This window comes from Pleurodeles waltl, chromosome 5, assembly GCF_031143425.1.
Source record: "Pleurodeles waltl isolate 20211129_DDA chromosome 5, aPleWal1.hap1.20221129, whole genome shotgun sequence".
In the NCBI taxonomy this organism is placed as follows: domain Eukaryota; kingdom Metazoa; phylum Chordata; class Amphibia; order Caudata; family Salamandridae; genus Pleurodeles; species Pleurodeles waltl.
In genome coordinates, this window is record NC_090444.1 from 1,148,713,364 (window position 1) to 1,148,728,237 (window position 14,874).

Sequence of the window (14,874 nt, forward strand, 5' to 3'; positions counted from 1 at the left end):
GTCAAAACGAACTCCACAGCTCCATAATTGCTACACTGAAAACTAGGAAGTTTGGTATCAAACTTCTCAGAATAATAAACCCACACTGATACCAGTGTTGGATTTATTTATTTTTAAATGCACACAGAGGGCATCTTGGAGATACCCCCTGTATTTTACCCAATCCTTCAGTGCAGGACTGACTGTTCTGTGCCAGCCTGCCACTAAGAGACCAGTTTCTGGCCCACCTTTGTGCTCTCTGAGGCCATAAACAAAGCCTGCCTTGGGTAGAGGTGCTTCACACCTCCCCCCTGCAGGAACTGTAACACCTAGCAGTGAGCCTGAAAGGCTCAGGCTTCATGTTACAATGCTCCAGGGCACTCCAGCTAGTGTAGATGCCCGCCCCCGGACACAGCCCCTACTTTTGGCGGCAAGTCCAGGGAGATAGTGAGAAAAACAAGGAGTCACCACCCCCTCAGCCAAGTCCACCCCTAAGATGACCAGAGCTGAGGTGACCCCCTCCTTGGAAAATCCTCCATCTTGTTTTGGAAGATCTAGCCCAATAGGGATAGGGATGTGCTCCCTTTTCCAGAGGGAGGGAGCACAAGGAGGGTGTAGCCACCCTCAAGAACAGTAGCCATTGGCCACTGCCCTGTGACCCTAACACACCCCTAAATTTAGTATTTAGGGGTGACCCTGAACCCCCCAGGAAAACAGATTCCTGATGACCTAAGAAGGAGGACTGCTGACCTGAAAACCCCACAGAGAAGAAGGAGCCAACAACTGCTTTGGCCCCAGCCCTACCGGCCTGTCTCCAGATTTGGAGAACCTGCAACAGCGACGCATCCAGCGGGACCAGCGGCCTCTGCCAACTCAGAGGACTGCCCTGCAAACCCAAAGGACCAAGAAACTCCTATGGACATTGGCTCTGTCCAAAGCAACAAGAAGAAACCATCTTTGAAGGGACTCTCACCTCACTCCTGAAGCGCGAGTCCCCAACACTCTGCACCTGAAGCCCCCGGCCCGTGTCCAGAGAATCCAACACTGCAGTGAGGACCCCCAGGCGACTGCCACGGCTTGTCCACCCTGAGACGACCTCCCTGCACCCCCACGGCGACACACACAGAGAGAATCCAGAGGATCCCCCTGACCGCGACCGCCCCGTAACAAAGAACCAGACGCCTGGAAGAAGCACTGCACTCGCAGCCCCCAGGCCTGAGAGGAACCAACTAACGGTGCAGGAGTGACCAGCAGGCAGCCATCATCTTTGCCCAGTCGGTGGCTGGCCCGTGAAGTCCCCATGTGCCCTGCCTGCATCACCAGAGTGACCCCTGGGTCCCTCCATTGATTTCAATGCAAAACCAGACACCTTCTTTGCACACTTCACCCGGCCGCCTCTGTGCAGCTGAGGGTGTATTTTGTGTGCCTATTTGGGACACCCCAGTGCTCTACAAACCTGCCCTGGTCTGCTCCTCGAGGACGCAGGTACTTACCTGCTAGCAGACTGGAACCAGAGCACCCCTAGTCTCCATGGGTGCCTATGATATTTGGGCCCCAATTAGACCTCTGCACCTGACCGGCCCTGTGCTGCTGGTGCTGGGTGTTTGGGGTTGACTTGAACTCCCAACGTTTGGCTGCCTATGCCCCGGAGACTGAACTTGAGAGTGCTTTACTTACCTGACAAACTAACCTTCACTTGCATCCCCCAGGAACTGTTGAATTTTGCAGTGCCCACTTTTAAAATAGCTTATTGCCATTTTATGCCAAACTGTGTACATTACTGTTTTACTTCAAAGTTCTATATTTACATATGCGAAGTACCTTACAATTTATGTGCTTACTGGAATTCGGAATATTGTGGTTCTAAAATAAATTAAGAAAATAATATTTTCCTATATAAAAACCTATTGGCCTGGAGTTAAGTCTTTGAGTGTGTGATCTCATTTATTGCCTGTGTGTGTACAACAAATGCTTAAAACTACCCTCCAATAAGCCTAACTGCTCGACCACACTACAACACATAGAGCATTAGTATTACCTATTATTGCCACTATCAACCTCTAAGGGGAACCCTTGAACTCTGTGCACACTATCTCTCACTTTGAGATAGTATTTACAGAGCCAACTTCCTACACTTATATTCTGTTTTTGTATAAATGCAAGAAACACGAACCTTGCATGTTAACCTGTAGCCATCAGGGCGGAGGAACGTTGTGTCCTCCCGCCAGCAGCGGCAGCTGCAAAACCTTTACAAGGAAACGATAATAAACCAGGTTTATTATCGTTTCCAAGGAAAGGGGTGGGGCCACAGGGGTGACGAGCGCATGTGTGTGTTTGGCAGGCCGCCTCGCGATGGCCACACACACGGGCACAGTAGGCTCCACAGGGAAGGCTGTGCCTGCACTCGAGGACGGAGGAGCAGAGAGCAAGGTAAGTGTTTGTTTATTTATTTTTTAATTTAACTTTTAATTCCCCCCCACCCCTCCTCCCAGCCTGACCGCAAACAATCAGAAAGTGGTCTTCGGTGAACCATATCCAGATTGAGTGGATATTGTGCGCTCTTGGCAAGCAGTACAATTCAACATGGAAATATGAAGCAGAGGGCAGATGACCACTCATGCTGCCCCATCACAAAGGACCTCAATAGACCCAAGGGGCAACATAATGAAAACTGCAATTTGAAATGTGTTTTTCTACACTGCAACAGGGGATTTTTCAAGAGCAAATCCTGCTTTCAGTTCACACTTTCAGTGTAATGCAGGCTTTGTGCACGCAAACCCTATCACAAACACGGTCCAAGATTTCCAGCCACAGAGTTAGATTCTGTGCCACTGGCCAGACCGGGCTAAGGAGCAGTAAAGCACATCATTTCAATTTTGCAACAGTACACAAAAAAAAAAAAACTTACACTGCTTTAGCAGCAAAAACATTTAACATGCATCTCCTTCCACTTCTTCATATTCACAATTTCTTTATACCAGATACAGCATCAAAACCAGGTTTCAACTTCTATAAGGGGTAAGGGGCATTTCTGTATATTTTCTTCCTAGCTTATTCTTCTTGTTAAGCCAAGACGCCTCCAAATTTTCTGCACCATCGATTGGTGGCCTCAGATCAGAAAGTTAGGAAATGATAATGCTGGCTGCACTTGAAAGATGTGAAGTTGCAGTATTGCATTAATAAACGTTATGGAGGGCATGAACATGCGGTAATTGCCTGAAACTAAGTTATCCTGAGCCAAGTCTCAATGGCAAAAACCTCGGCAACATTCATTTGTGCGATTAGTACAGGCCTGCTGTGAGTTTAGAAAATAACTTGAAAGGGTTTAGTATAAAAAATAAAAAAAAACACCCCCATGAACGGAGTGCTTTAAGTAATGCATCCACTTAGCAGCTGTCTGAACTCATAATGAATGCCTTGAGAACAGCTAAGCTGCAGCAGGAAATGGTCTAAGCATTTAGTTTGGATGGGCTGGTGGAATACTATCACATCAGAGACTTCAGAGTTGTAGAAGTCGAGCCTTTATCATTTTTATTAGGCAATGCTATAGCACAAATCATTCATCAGTTACAACCACCATTCAGAGTACTGTGATTGGTCAATCCATGACCTTAAAGAAATCAAGGATTCGCATTGAGAAGGTTGGTTTGGACAAGTATTCTCCATTACTAATTTCTAACTGTAAAAACATGAGTAGCGAAGAATTTGGGTTGGGTTTTTCTCTCTTCCGACCCATCCCACGGGACACACCTGAAACATGCACAAGAAGCTCAGATCTTTAGACCTTGGCCCAAATAAGTCCATACCTCTGAACAGTGGTGACCAATTCTTTCTCCCTCTTCTTCTGACACTCCACTTGCAGCTCCTTCTCCCTGCACTTTGCTTGAGATTCAGCAAGCACTGCTTCCAAGCTGGCCACAGTTTCTTGCAGCTGCTTGTTCTTCTCTTCTACAGCCTGCAACTAAAGTGGAAACAAGTGTGTTTACTATTCAAAAGAAGAGCATATGTTCGACTTTGCAACCTAAAATCATGAAAAATAATTCTAGCGTTGTTTATTTAATCTACACAGCTGTTCTGGAGTTTTAAACTGATAGTGTCTGTGGTAGTATAGTTCCAGAGTGTAACTTAAAATGGCATGCCTTATTGGAGTGTTACCCCTTCCACATTGATGGTAGAGGCACGGGTAACGACAGGACATGTTCAAAGAGAGACAGCATTACTTTATTGAACAACATATTTATCACTAACAAACAAAATGCAAGGAACACTATAACACAGTGAATCAACACATTTTTGAGTTTTTAATGAGGAACTTGAAATCTGGCACCTTACCCACAGGTTCTTCACCAATCCGATGCCCACCACTGACCATAGTTTTGTAATTCTTCATCTTACAGAAAAGCCTTATCTTATCGATATCTTGGTTTCAAATACTCAGCTCCAATCAAACAGAATTGGACAGGTTTAGTTTGGTAAATTTGAATAATTTTCCATTCAACTTCACCAATAAAATGGGTTAATAAGATTTTTCAGCTTTCAGAATATAATAACTCGCAATGAGTATTCCAGTTTATGCCTCAAACAAATTAAATCTTACCCCACAGATGAGCCAACAGATTCACGTCACAGAATTACTCTAGGTAGACCAGCGATATTGCGAGCACAATGCCGCAAATCATCAACTTGATGTTATTCCTTTGTCACCATAGAATTAGTATCTTGCTAAAAGGGACATTAAGGTAGAAGGCACGCTCTCCCCGAGAGGCCTTTCGAAGCTGCTGATAAATTTTTATTCCATCCACTAGTCGGTCCAGTGGAACCCTTAGTAGGTTTTGAATCTGTGACCAAGGAGTGACACATGGATTGCTTAGAGAAATGCATGGTCTACTGACCTGGTCTATGCTTCCTTCTCGCATCTCTCTCCTTCCAGGCCCTTCTGCATAAGAAGCAGTGAAGAACTACTCTTGGCTTTGAGCTCTATAAGGCCTGGCAGAAAATGTACAAACTGGATGTTGAAAATTGTTTTATTAGATCACAGGCGGTGCTAAAACCAATTACCACACTGTTTGATACACATTAAGTGCAAGATAAAAACACTTTTTATGTGAATCCTTGGACAGAGATTGCAAAATAGTGCTCCGTTTAAATCAGCATATTGGTGAAACCTTAAAAAAAGCTTTAGCTACTGAAAGGAAACGTGTCTGCAGCTGTATTTTGGACAATAAGAAACCATGCTTGACGACAAAAATAGACTGTGCTTTCAAAATAAAGTGCAGTGCATATTCACTACTTAATGCTTTGCAACAATCTTCATGTGATGAGTGAGTCTCTATATTTCAAAAGGTAAAGGGACTCAATCAAGACGCTTCTTGTCTTATCATTTCAACTTTTGACGTCTTCCAGTAGGTTATTTATACTGAGTTCCGATGTAACTTTTGTATCATGAAGTAATGCAATCAATTCCCCACTTGTCTCGTGAAGGCTGATCCATGGACATTAATGTATTTTCAATGACACTTCCATCAAATTCCCGTTGATGGTAAAAACAAATCCTAAATTAGATCACAAAAACTCCCTTTATCGTCGGGGCCCTCAAAGAAAGCTGATAAGCACCTTTAGAAAATAAATGCTTGACATTTTTCTTCCATGCTGTTAGCATCCAAGGGTTCGCTGTCACTACTGCATTGAGAATGCAAGGAAAAGGTCCACGAACAGCACAGCAGCTGTGCTATGCCTGCGTTTTTGTAGCTTTTTGCCGGAGCTGTTCTCCCGGGATTTTTGCACTTTTGGCAGAGATTGTGAGGCACCTAATCCCAAAACTGCAGATCTGGTGCTTCTCAGAGATGCAAATAGTGTATCTGAGAATGGGGAGGACCTCCAATGGTTCACCTCGCACGTAATATCAAGAAAGTAACCCATTTGACTCACTGGTGAAGCCGTAGCTAGTGGCAGCCATATGTAGCTTTTGGGTGCCCTAGAGCATCCAGAAAAGCATGCCTACTGGCTTTGTCTGTAAACTGAAGTCCAGAAGCTTGAGGTAGAGAGGGGCCCCTTCACTGTTTAGCTCATTGTATTGAATGTAATGTTTGTGTGCATTACATGGAGTCTTTCCAAATGGAACCCTCCCAGAACATTAGAAACCATAATTAGAATGAAGCTTCATGTATATTACGGGTGTTCCTGTCATCGGGGTAGCCTCTAACTGTGAATGCTTTCCATATATAAGAATGGAGTTGCCAAGACAGAAGATCAGTGCAGCCTACACAGGAAAACACATTCCATACTTCTGTCCCGTTCTTTGTTCGGGTGCTGTAGTGGACTGCAGGAAGCTGACCTGCCCCAGACTGCTCTCTGAGGAGGGTACCTGTGCTCCTGAATGGATGGCAGGAGATTTAACCTGTGAGGGAGAGATGGACACTGATGGGCAAAAAGCAGTTGCTAAAATACCTATCTTTTTTTACTATAAGCTGAAGCTGCCTTTGGACTCAGGACATGTGTGGGCTCTGCTCTTGCATTAGCGAGAATGGAACCGTCACACTAGCCACTTCCTCTAGGATAGGACTAGGCCTAATGCACCGCTAGAGCCCTGCTGGTATTAAGTGCTGCTCTTATTCCTGTGCGGAAGCCCTCAACCAGACAAGGACCGGAGATGCTGAAGGGAGCCTGAATCTACTCTAAATCTCCCCACAAGATCGAAGCAAGCAGCTTAAGAATAAACTTCCACAGGAACAGTTGTTCACAACCACCCACTGAGCACCTCGAACACCTTTGTGAGCTGGCCAAGTGATCCACGGCAACATGCTGGGGAGGGGGAGTGGTGACTCCACCTGCCTGGAGCTGCCCTCTCTGCACCAGAATATGAAACTGCACTCCTGAGGGAGTGATGGCGGGAGTAGGGAGATAATGTCCAGAGTGATTTTTCTACAGAATGAAAGTCACTTAAAAGAAGGAGGAATAAAAGTCGAGCTCCACTACAGTCCAGTGAGGAAGTGCTGACATTACTGACATGTGTTGCTCGCGCTGTCAATTTCAGTACAGTGTAGTGGAGAAAAGAAAACCTCCACCACTGTGTGAAGTAATCCAAACCTTCTCAATGGCCGCCCATCCAACACACTTCTCCTTCGCCTTTATCAAGGGTTTTCACCTAAGAGTGTGGATTGCTGCAGAAAAGTACACCGAGTAGGAAAACACCTACCTGTTGGCCTTGTTTCTGAACATCATCGAGGGATGGCAGGTCAGCGAGGTATTTTTCAAGCGTTTCAACACGATTTTGCTTCTCGCGGTTTTGTTCAGCTTCTTTCTGACATTTCCTTCGGAGGCTGCTAATGTACTTGTCTCTGGTTTTGATCTAATAAGAGAGAAATATCAGTATATTAGATGGTCATTGCTATGCGAAGAGATCACAGGAAGAGTTTCAACATATTTAACACTGACACCAAAGGAGTATGTCACTGTAGGAAGTTGGCTCTGTATGCACTATTTCAAAGTAAGGAATAGTATGCACAGAGTCCAAGGGTTCCCCTTAGAGGTAAGATAGTGGCAAAAAGAGATAATACTAATGCTCTATTTTGTGGTAGTGTGGTCGAGCAGTAGGCTTATCAAAGGAGTAGTGTTAAGCATTTGTTGTACATACACACAGGCAATAAATGAGGAACACACACTCAGAGACAAATCCAGCCAATAGGTTTTGTTATAGAAAAATATATTTTCTTAGTTTATTTTAAGAACCACAGGTTCAAATTCTACATGTAATATCTCATTTGAAAGGTATTGCAGGTAAGTACTTTAGGAACTTTGAATCATTACATTAGCATGTATACTTTTTACATAAAACACAATAAGCTGTTTTAAAGGGGACACAGTGCAATTTTCACAGTTCCTGGGGGAGGTAAGTTTTTGTTAGTTTTGTCAGGTAAGTAAATCACTTACAAGTCTCAGGTTTGGGTCCAAGGTAGCCCACCGTTGGGGGTTCAGAGCAACCCCAAAGTTACCACACCAGCAGCTCAGGGCCGGTCAGGTGCAGAGGTCAAAGAGGTGCCCAAAACGCATAGGCTGCAATGGAGAGAAGGGGGTGCCCCGGTTCCGGTCTACCAGCAGGTAAGTACCCGCGTCTACGGAGGGCAGACCAGGGGGGTTTTGTAGGGCACCGGGGGGGACACAAGTTCACACAAAAAGTACACCCTCAGCGGCACTGGGGCGGCCGGGTGCAGTGTAGAAACAAGCGTCGGGTTTTCAATGTAAATCAATGAGAGACCAAAGGATCTCTTCAGCGTTGCAGGCAGGCAAGGGGGGGGCTCCTCGGGGTAGCCACCACCTGGGCAAGGGAGAGGGCCTCCTGGGGGTCACTCCTGCACAGGAGTTCCGTTCCTTTCGGTGCTGGGGGCTGCGGGTGCAGAGTCTTTTCCAGCCGTCGGGAAATGGAGTTCAGGCAGTCGCGGTCAGGGGGAGCCTCGGGATTCCCTCTGCAGGCGTCGCTGTGGGGACTCAGGGGGGACAACTTTGGTTACTCACAGTCTCGGAGTCGCCGGAGGGTCCTCCCTGAGGTGTTGGTTCTCCACCAGTCGAGTCGGGGTCGCCGGGTGCAGTGTTGCAAGTCTCACGCTTCTTGCGGGGAGTTGCAGGGGTCTTTAAAGCTGCTCCTTGAAACAAAGTTGCAGTTCTTTTGGAGCATTGCCGCTGTCCTCGGGAGTTTCTTGGTCTCTTGGAAGTAGGGCAGTCCTCTGAGGATTCAGAGGTCGCTGGTCCTGGAGAAAGCGTCGCTGGAGCAGGGTTCTTTAGAAGGCAGGAGACAGGCCGGTAGGACTGGGGCCAAAGCAGTTGGTGTCTTCTTTCTTCTTCTGCAGGGGTTTTCAGCTCAGCAGTCTTCTTCTTCGGTAAGTTGCAGGAATCTAAATTCTTAGGTTCAGGGAAGCCCTTAAATACTAAATTTAAGGGCGTGTTTAGGTCTGGGGGGTTAGTAGCCAATGGCTACTAGCCCTGAGGGTGGGTACACCCTCTTTGTGCCTCCTCCCAAGGGGAGGGGGTCACATCCCTAATCCTATTGGGGAATCCTCCATCTGCAAGATGGAGGATTTCTAAAAGTTAGAGTCACTTCAGCTCAGGACACCTTAGGGGCTGTCCTGACTGGCCAGTGACTCCTCCTTGTTATTCTCATTATTTCCCCAGGCCTTGCCGCCAAAAGTGGGGGCCGTGGCCCTAGGGGGCGGGCAACTCCACTAGCTGGAGTGTCCTGCGGTGCTGGCACAAAGGGATGGGCCTTTGAGGCTCACCGCCAGGTGTGACAGCTCCTGCCTGGGGAAGGTGTTAGCATCTCCACCCAGTGCAGGCTTTGTTACTGGCCTCAGAGTGACAAAGGCACTCTCCCCATGGGGCCAGCAACATGTCTCGGTTGTGGCAGGCTGCTGGAACTAGTCAGCCTACACAGATAGTCGGTTAAGGTTTCAGGGGACACCTCTAAGGTGCCCTCTGGGGTGTATTTTACAATAAAATGTACACTGGCATCAGTGTGCATTTATTGTGCTGAGAAGTTTGATACCAAACTTCCCAGTTTTCAGTGTAGCCATTATGGTGCTGTGGAGTCCGTGTTTGACAGACTCCCAGACCATATACTCTTATGGCTACCCTGCACTTACAATGTCTAAGGTTTGGCTTAGACACTGTAGGGGTACAGTACTCATGTACTGGTGCCCTCACCTATGGTATAGTGCACCCTGCCTTAGGGCTGTAAGGCCTACTAGAGGGGTGACTTATCTATACTGCATAGGCAGTGTGAGGTTGGCATGGCACCCTGAGGGGAGTGCCATGTCGACTTACTCGTTTTGTTCTCATCAGCACACACAAGCTGGTAAGCAGTGTGTCTGTGCTGAGTGAGGGGTCCCTAGGGTGGCATAAGATATGCTGCAGCCCTTAGAGACCTTCCCTGGCATCAGGGCCCTTGGTACCAGGGGTACCAGTTACAAGGGACTTACCTGGGTGCCAGGGTGTGCCAATTGTGGAATCAAAAGTACAGGTTAGGGAAAGAACACTGGTGCTGGGGCCTGGTTAGCAGGCCTCAGCACACTTTCAATTCAAAACATAGCATCATCAAAGGCAAAAAGTCAGGGGGTAACCATGCCAAGGAGGCATTTCCTTACAGTCACTTACAAAATAATGCAGATTTAACAGTAAACTGTGAACATGGACTCAAAATATGCAAAACTAAAAAACATACTCTGTCCCTTCCTGTTCCTAAGGCCTCTGATACAATTCAAAGCCAGGCCACTTCAATTTAATCAGAACTCAACATCATTTTTTTTTAGCAACATGGCTCAATGAAGTAAATTTCAAGTCATGGCAGGTGGTTGTGTAACTGGACACGCTGAGACAATTCCTCACTGGGAGAACCGATTACACTGTATTCCTCCAGTCTACTAATGAATTCTCCTGAGGTCTGCACAATCAGAATGGAATGCCCTTCAGTACCACACCAAACTAGACTGAATAGTTGTAGACGCAACTGACAAACAGATGCCTCAAGAAGCTTGGTCAAACTGGATCTTAAGCTGAGAATTTCTGGTAAAACAAACATTCACAGAAGAGCTCTGCAGGTGTGACTTTTTCCATAGAAAATTCGGGTGGCATGAGTTTCTCTATCCCGTGTGCAGAGACTCAGGACTCATAACTTTCCGAGTCACAAAGTCCCTTTGTGAACTGGGCCCACAGTGTAGACACTTAAATATTTTAGTGGCTACAGAGCCCGCAGAGGCAGGATGGGAAGACGTTCTTTATTTCTTTAGTGTTCGTACTGTTTTATGAAAAGATTAATAACAAAGAAGCCATTAAGGGCCTGATTACGACCTTGGCGGAGGTTATCCTCCATCACAAACGTGACGGATATCCGGCCCGCCATTTTACCAGTTTCATAGGATATGATGGAACTTGTAATACGTAGGATGGAATATCCGTCACATCTGTGACGGAGTAGCCCATCCACCAAGTTTGTAATCAAGCCCTGAGTCTGGAAACATACTATGATGTAATTAGTACTTTTATTAATTGGTACTTATTGATTGATTTCCCACAGATAAATGCCACAAAGGCTTCAAGATGCTAGCCTCTGATGAATGATTTTCTAAATATCTGATAAAACATGGATGAGTGTTTGAAGAAGCAGACCGGATGACCGATATGTGAGAAAAGCTCATTATGTTTGTCTGCAAACGTGTGGAGGGAATTTCAAAAGTCAAAGTTTCTGCTGTAAATAAAAATAAATAAATAAATAAAAACACACATAGGTACAGGGGCCTGGACTGTTTGTCTGTTATCAAGAGTTTGGTATGTGGGAGATTTTACCCAGTGAAAGGCTACACTGAGGGGGTTCTCTCAACATGGTTTACGCTCAAGGACAATTTAATCTGAGGAAATCATTATTCTACTCTTAGAATGTATTCTAAGACTATATTGAAATATATTGAAACAGGACACCTGCTGGAACCCAAGGTTTGTGCACTTGATTTACCTTCTACTAACTAATCAGAGGTGGGCTCTGCCCAGATCTGTGACTGGGGGTGAGTGTTTGCATTGTTCAGCACTCCGTCCATCATTCCTTTGTGTTGCTAGAGTTGCCCTAAGTGGGAAGGGTATGCCCAGACGTGGGTCCCGTGCTCACTGTGCCAATGGATTCAAGCTAGCCTGGCTGATGAAGGGTGATACCCTGTGACCGGTCCCAGGATTCTTGTTTCCGGTCCAGGGAGGATCTGGCTTGGCAGTTCAAGCTGGACTGTTCCCATGAGGAACAGGGTCAAGACTGATTTGCATATGGCTAGGTCCAAACTGGGGTGGCACGGTGAGCAAAAGAACGATGGATTAAACCCAGATCTGTGACTGGAGGTGAGTGTTTTCATTGTTCAGCCCTCGGTACATCGTCCTTTTGCGTTTACTCTGTACAAACCAGCCAGTAAATGGGGATTGGTCATTCTCTGCGTTAAGGCTTTGCTTTCATCTTTGTGCATTTTTCTGCAGGTTTTATATAGCGCAAACTCGACCAGAGGGTATTGGAGTGCTTTACATGAGCACCAGTTATATTGTATGAGGTCATCATTCATTGTTTATAGAGATTTGGGGGGGGGATTTAAGTTGTTTACTCAGAATCACAGGATGTTGAGCCACCGCCCAGACTCGAACCAAGTTCCCAAGATTGAAAGTCGGCAGCTCTGGCAATATTGCCACATCAAGGGTACAGGGACGAAGGCAGGCAGAAGCCACATGAAAGCTTGGCTTATTATGGGCTCGAGGTTCCAACAGGACCTCAAGCTGAATCTAGCTTCAGGCCTGAGCGTGTCTCAAGCTTTCAGTTACTGGCCCACATCTACTACTAACATGAAAGCTTCAAAGAGAACATACTCTATCTACTGCTTCATCTAACAAAACCAGGCACGTTTGAGTATATCTGATGGCAAGACTGAGCCTCATTCTTGAGTCAGGGCTTGCTGAATTCATATTCTCCTTGCTAAGTGCTCAAATTCACTGCACGTTAACAAGCAGTATTCCTGGGTGCCCTTAGAATACTTATTTTACATGCTTTTCATGCATTAACAATTGGCATTACCACAGATTTTTTATTTTCATTTTGCCAATCATTATTGCATTAACTGTAATGTCATGCTCATCTGTCTTTCCAAATGGAACAAGTATTGGCAAAGCCAAAAGGCCTCGCCTATGCAAGAGCTCCTGGCTTTGCCAACGTTTTTTAGCCATGTTGTTCACCAGTGTGGCTGGTGTTCAACATAGCTAAACATTTGTGGCATAGAGGAGAGTGGCATGCTGTGTTGTAGAGTGGAATGGTGAAGAGTGGAGTAGAGTGTTTTAGAGTGGAGTGGCAGAGAGTGCTGTGTATCGGAGCAGCATAGTGTGAAGTCAGGTAGAGTGGCATACACCGGAGTGGCATAGAATAGAGTGGACTGGTGGAGAGTGCATTGGCGTAAAGTCTTGTAGAGTATAGTGGCCTAGAGTGTTGCAAAGTATTGTGGCATAGAGTGCAGTGACATTAAATGCAGTGCCACTGAATTCAGAGGCATACAATGCAGCCTCATAGAATGCAGTGAAGTAGATTGGTGCAGTGCATAGTAGAATGGAGTGGCGCAGAGTGGAGTGGTGGAGGGTGAAGTGGTGCAGGGTGCACTGTAGAGCAGAGTGGAGTAGCACAGAGTGGGAGAAGAGTGCACTGGCAGAGTAGAGTGGTACAGGGCAAAGTTGAGAGGCGTAGCATGAAGTGGCATACAGTGGAGTGCTGCAGAGTGGACAGCTGCAGGGTGGAGTGATGCACAGGGCAGTGGCACAGACTGGAGTGGTGAAATGTAGAGTGCAGTTGCACAGAGTGGCATAGACTGCAATGGGGTAGAGTAAGGTGGCATAGAGTGCAGTGGCAGAGTGCAGTAGAGCAGAGTAAATTAGAGTGGAATACAGTGGATTGGCATAGAGGGCGGGGGCACAGATTTGAGTGTTACAGAGTAATGTGCATGGGCATAGAGTGCAGTAGGGAAGAGTGGAGTTGTGCAGAATAGATTGGTGTGGCCAAGACTGGAGTGGTTTAGAGGGCAGAGGTGAAGAGTGCAGTGGTGTAGAGTGGCGAAGAGTGCATTGGCATAGAGTAGAGTGATTCAGAGTAGAGAGTCGGAGTGCAGTGGCAGAGAGGAATGGCGTAAAGTGGTGTACAGTGCAGTGGTGCAGAGTAGATTAGAGTGGCATACAGTGGATGGGCATGGAGGGCAGGTGCACAGAGTTAAGTGTTACAGAGTAATGTGCATGGGCATAGAGTGCGGTGGCGTAAAGTGGAGTTGTGCAGAGTAGATTGGTATGGCCTAGACTGGAGTGGTGTAAAAGGCAGATGTGAAGAGTGCATTGGCATAGAGTAGAGTAGTTCAGAATAGTAGCGTAGAGTGGAGAGGAGTGGAGTGGTGCAGAGAGCAGTGGTGTAAAGAGGAGTGGTGCAGAGTAGAGTGCAGTTGTGTGGAGTGGTGTAGAGTGGAGTGGTGTAAAGTAGCGTAGAGTGAAGTATGCATGGTGTAGTAGCACACTGCCATTACAGACAACACATTTTCAATTGAAATGATCACTACACTTGCTCAGACATACAGTTTTACCAACAAAACTATACAGTGCACAACTGAAAATGTGTGGAAATTGCAACACCTAGTCTAATGATAAGTCTTGATCGTACTCAAGTATTTGTTCCCAACATACTTCCCCCCCCAAAAAAAGTGCTTCATTTGTGCATTCATAAGACTGATATATTCTAAAATACTTATAAAGTTCATTTAAATGTTGTTGTGCACTAGAAAAAGCTCTTTCCTCCCCCATATGCAGCTAGATTGTCACAAAAATTCTCTCACTTTGAAGTCAGAGAAAGCAAAGTAAACAAGCCCCCTTAAAAGAGAGTGCCTGACATTTGACCTTGGTCTCTGAATGCACAGCAAATATGATGAGATAAGAACAAGATTTAAAGGCCTGTTATCAGAGAAGGGAGTTTGTGAAAGAAGACAGAAAACACGGTTTAGACAGCAGGAGGCATAAACTAAACCTGGAGAACCTAAGGCAAATAAAGCCCGCAAATGGCAAGCCAGAAAGTATGAGTTACAAACCACAAGGGCAAAGCCCCAGGCATTCCTAAAGTTAACTTTCTGAACGTCCCCAAGATGTCTTTAGCAAACCAGACACCTGCACTGTCTGATAGGCTGCAACCTAAAAATGAACAATGGAGGGAAAGGATACATTTCCAATTGTACCCACATTCCTGTTGTTCTCTCTTTATTACTATGTGTAGCTTTCTAGAGTTCCAGTTTATAGGATTATGTTGCCTACAGGACTATAACCACTCAGGTGTGCCAAGATGGCTCCCAATGGAGCAACCTGTCTCTT

The 14,874-nt window shown here is 46.0% G+C and overlaps 1 protein-coding gene across 1 annotated transcript in view; it reads right to left on the minus strand.

Annotated features, from left to right (window-relative positions):
• Window positions 1-14,874, minus strand: part of CEP85L (centrosomal protein 85 like) — a 415,641-nt gene that overhangs the window by 51,504 nt on the left and 349,263 nt on the right. The window contains exons 7-8 of the mRNA XM_069235375.1: window positions 7,175-7,327; window positions 3,786-3,940 (exon numbers count right to left, since the gene is read on the minus strand). Coding sequence (XP_069091476.1) covers window positions 3,786-3,940; window positions 7,175-7,327 — 308 coding nt within the window. The remainder of the gene's footprint in view (window positions 1-3,785; window positions 3,941-7,174; window positions 7,328-14,874) is intronic.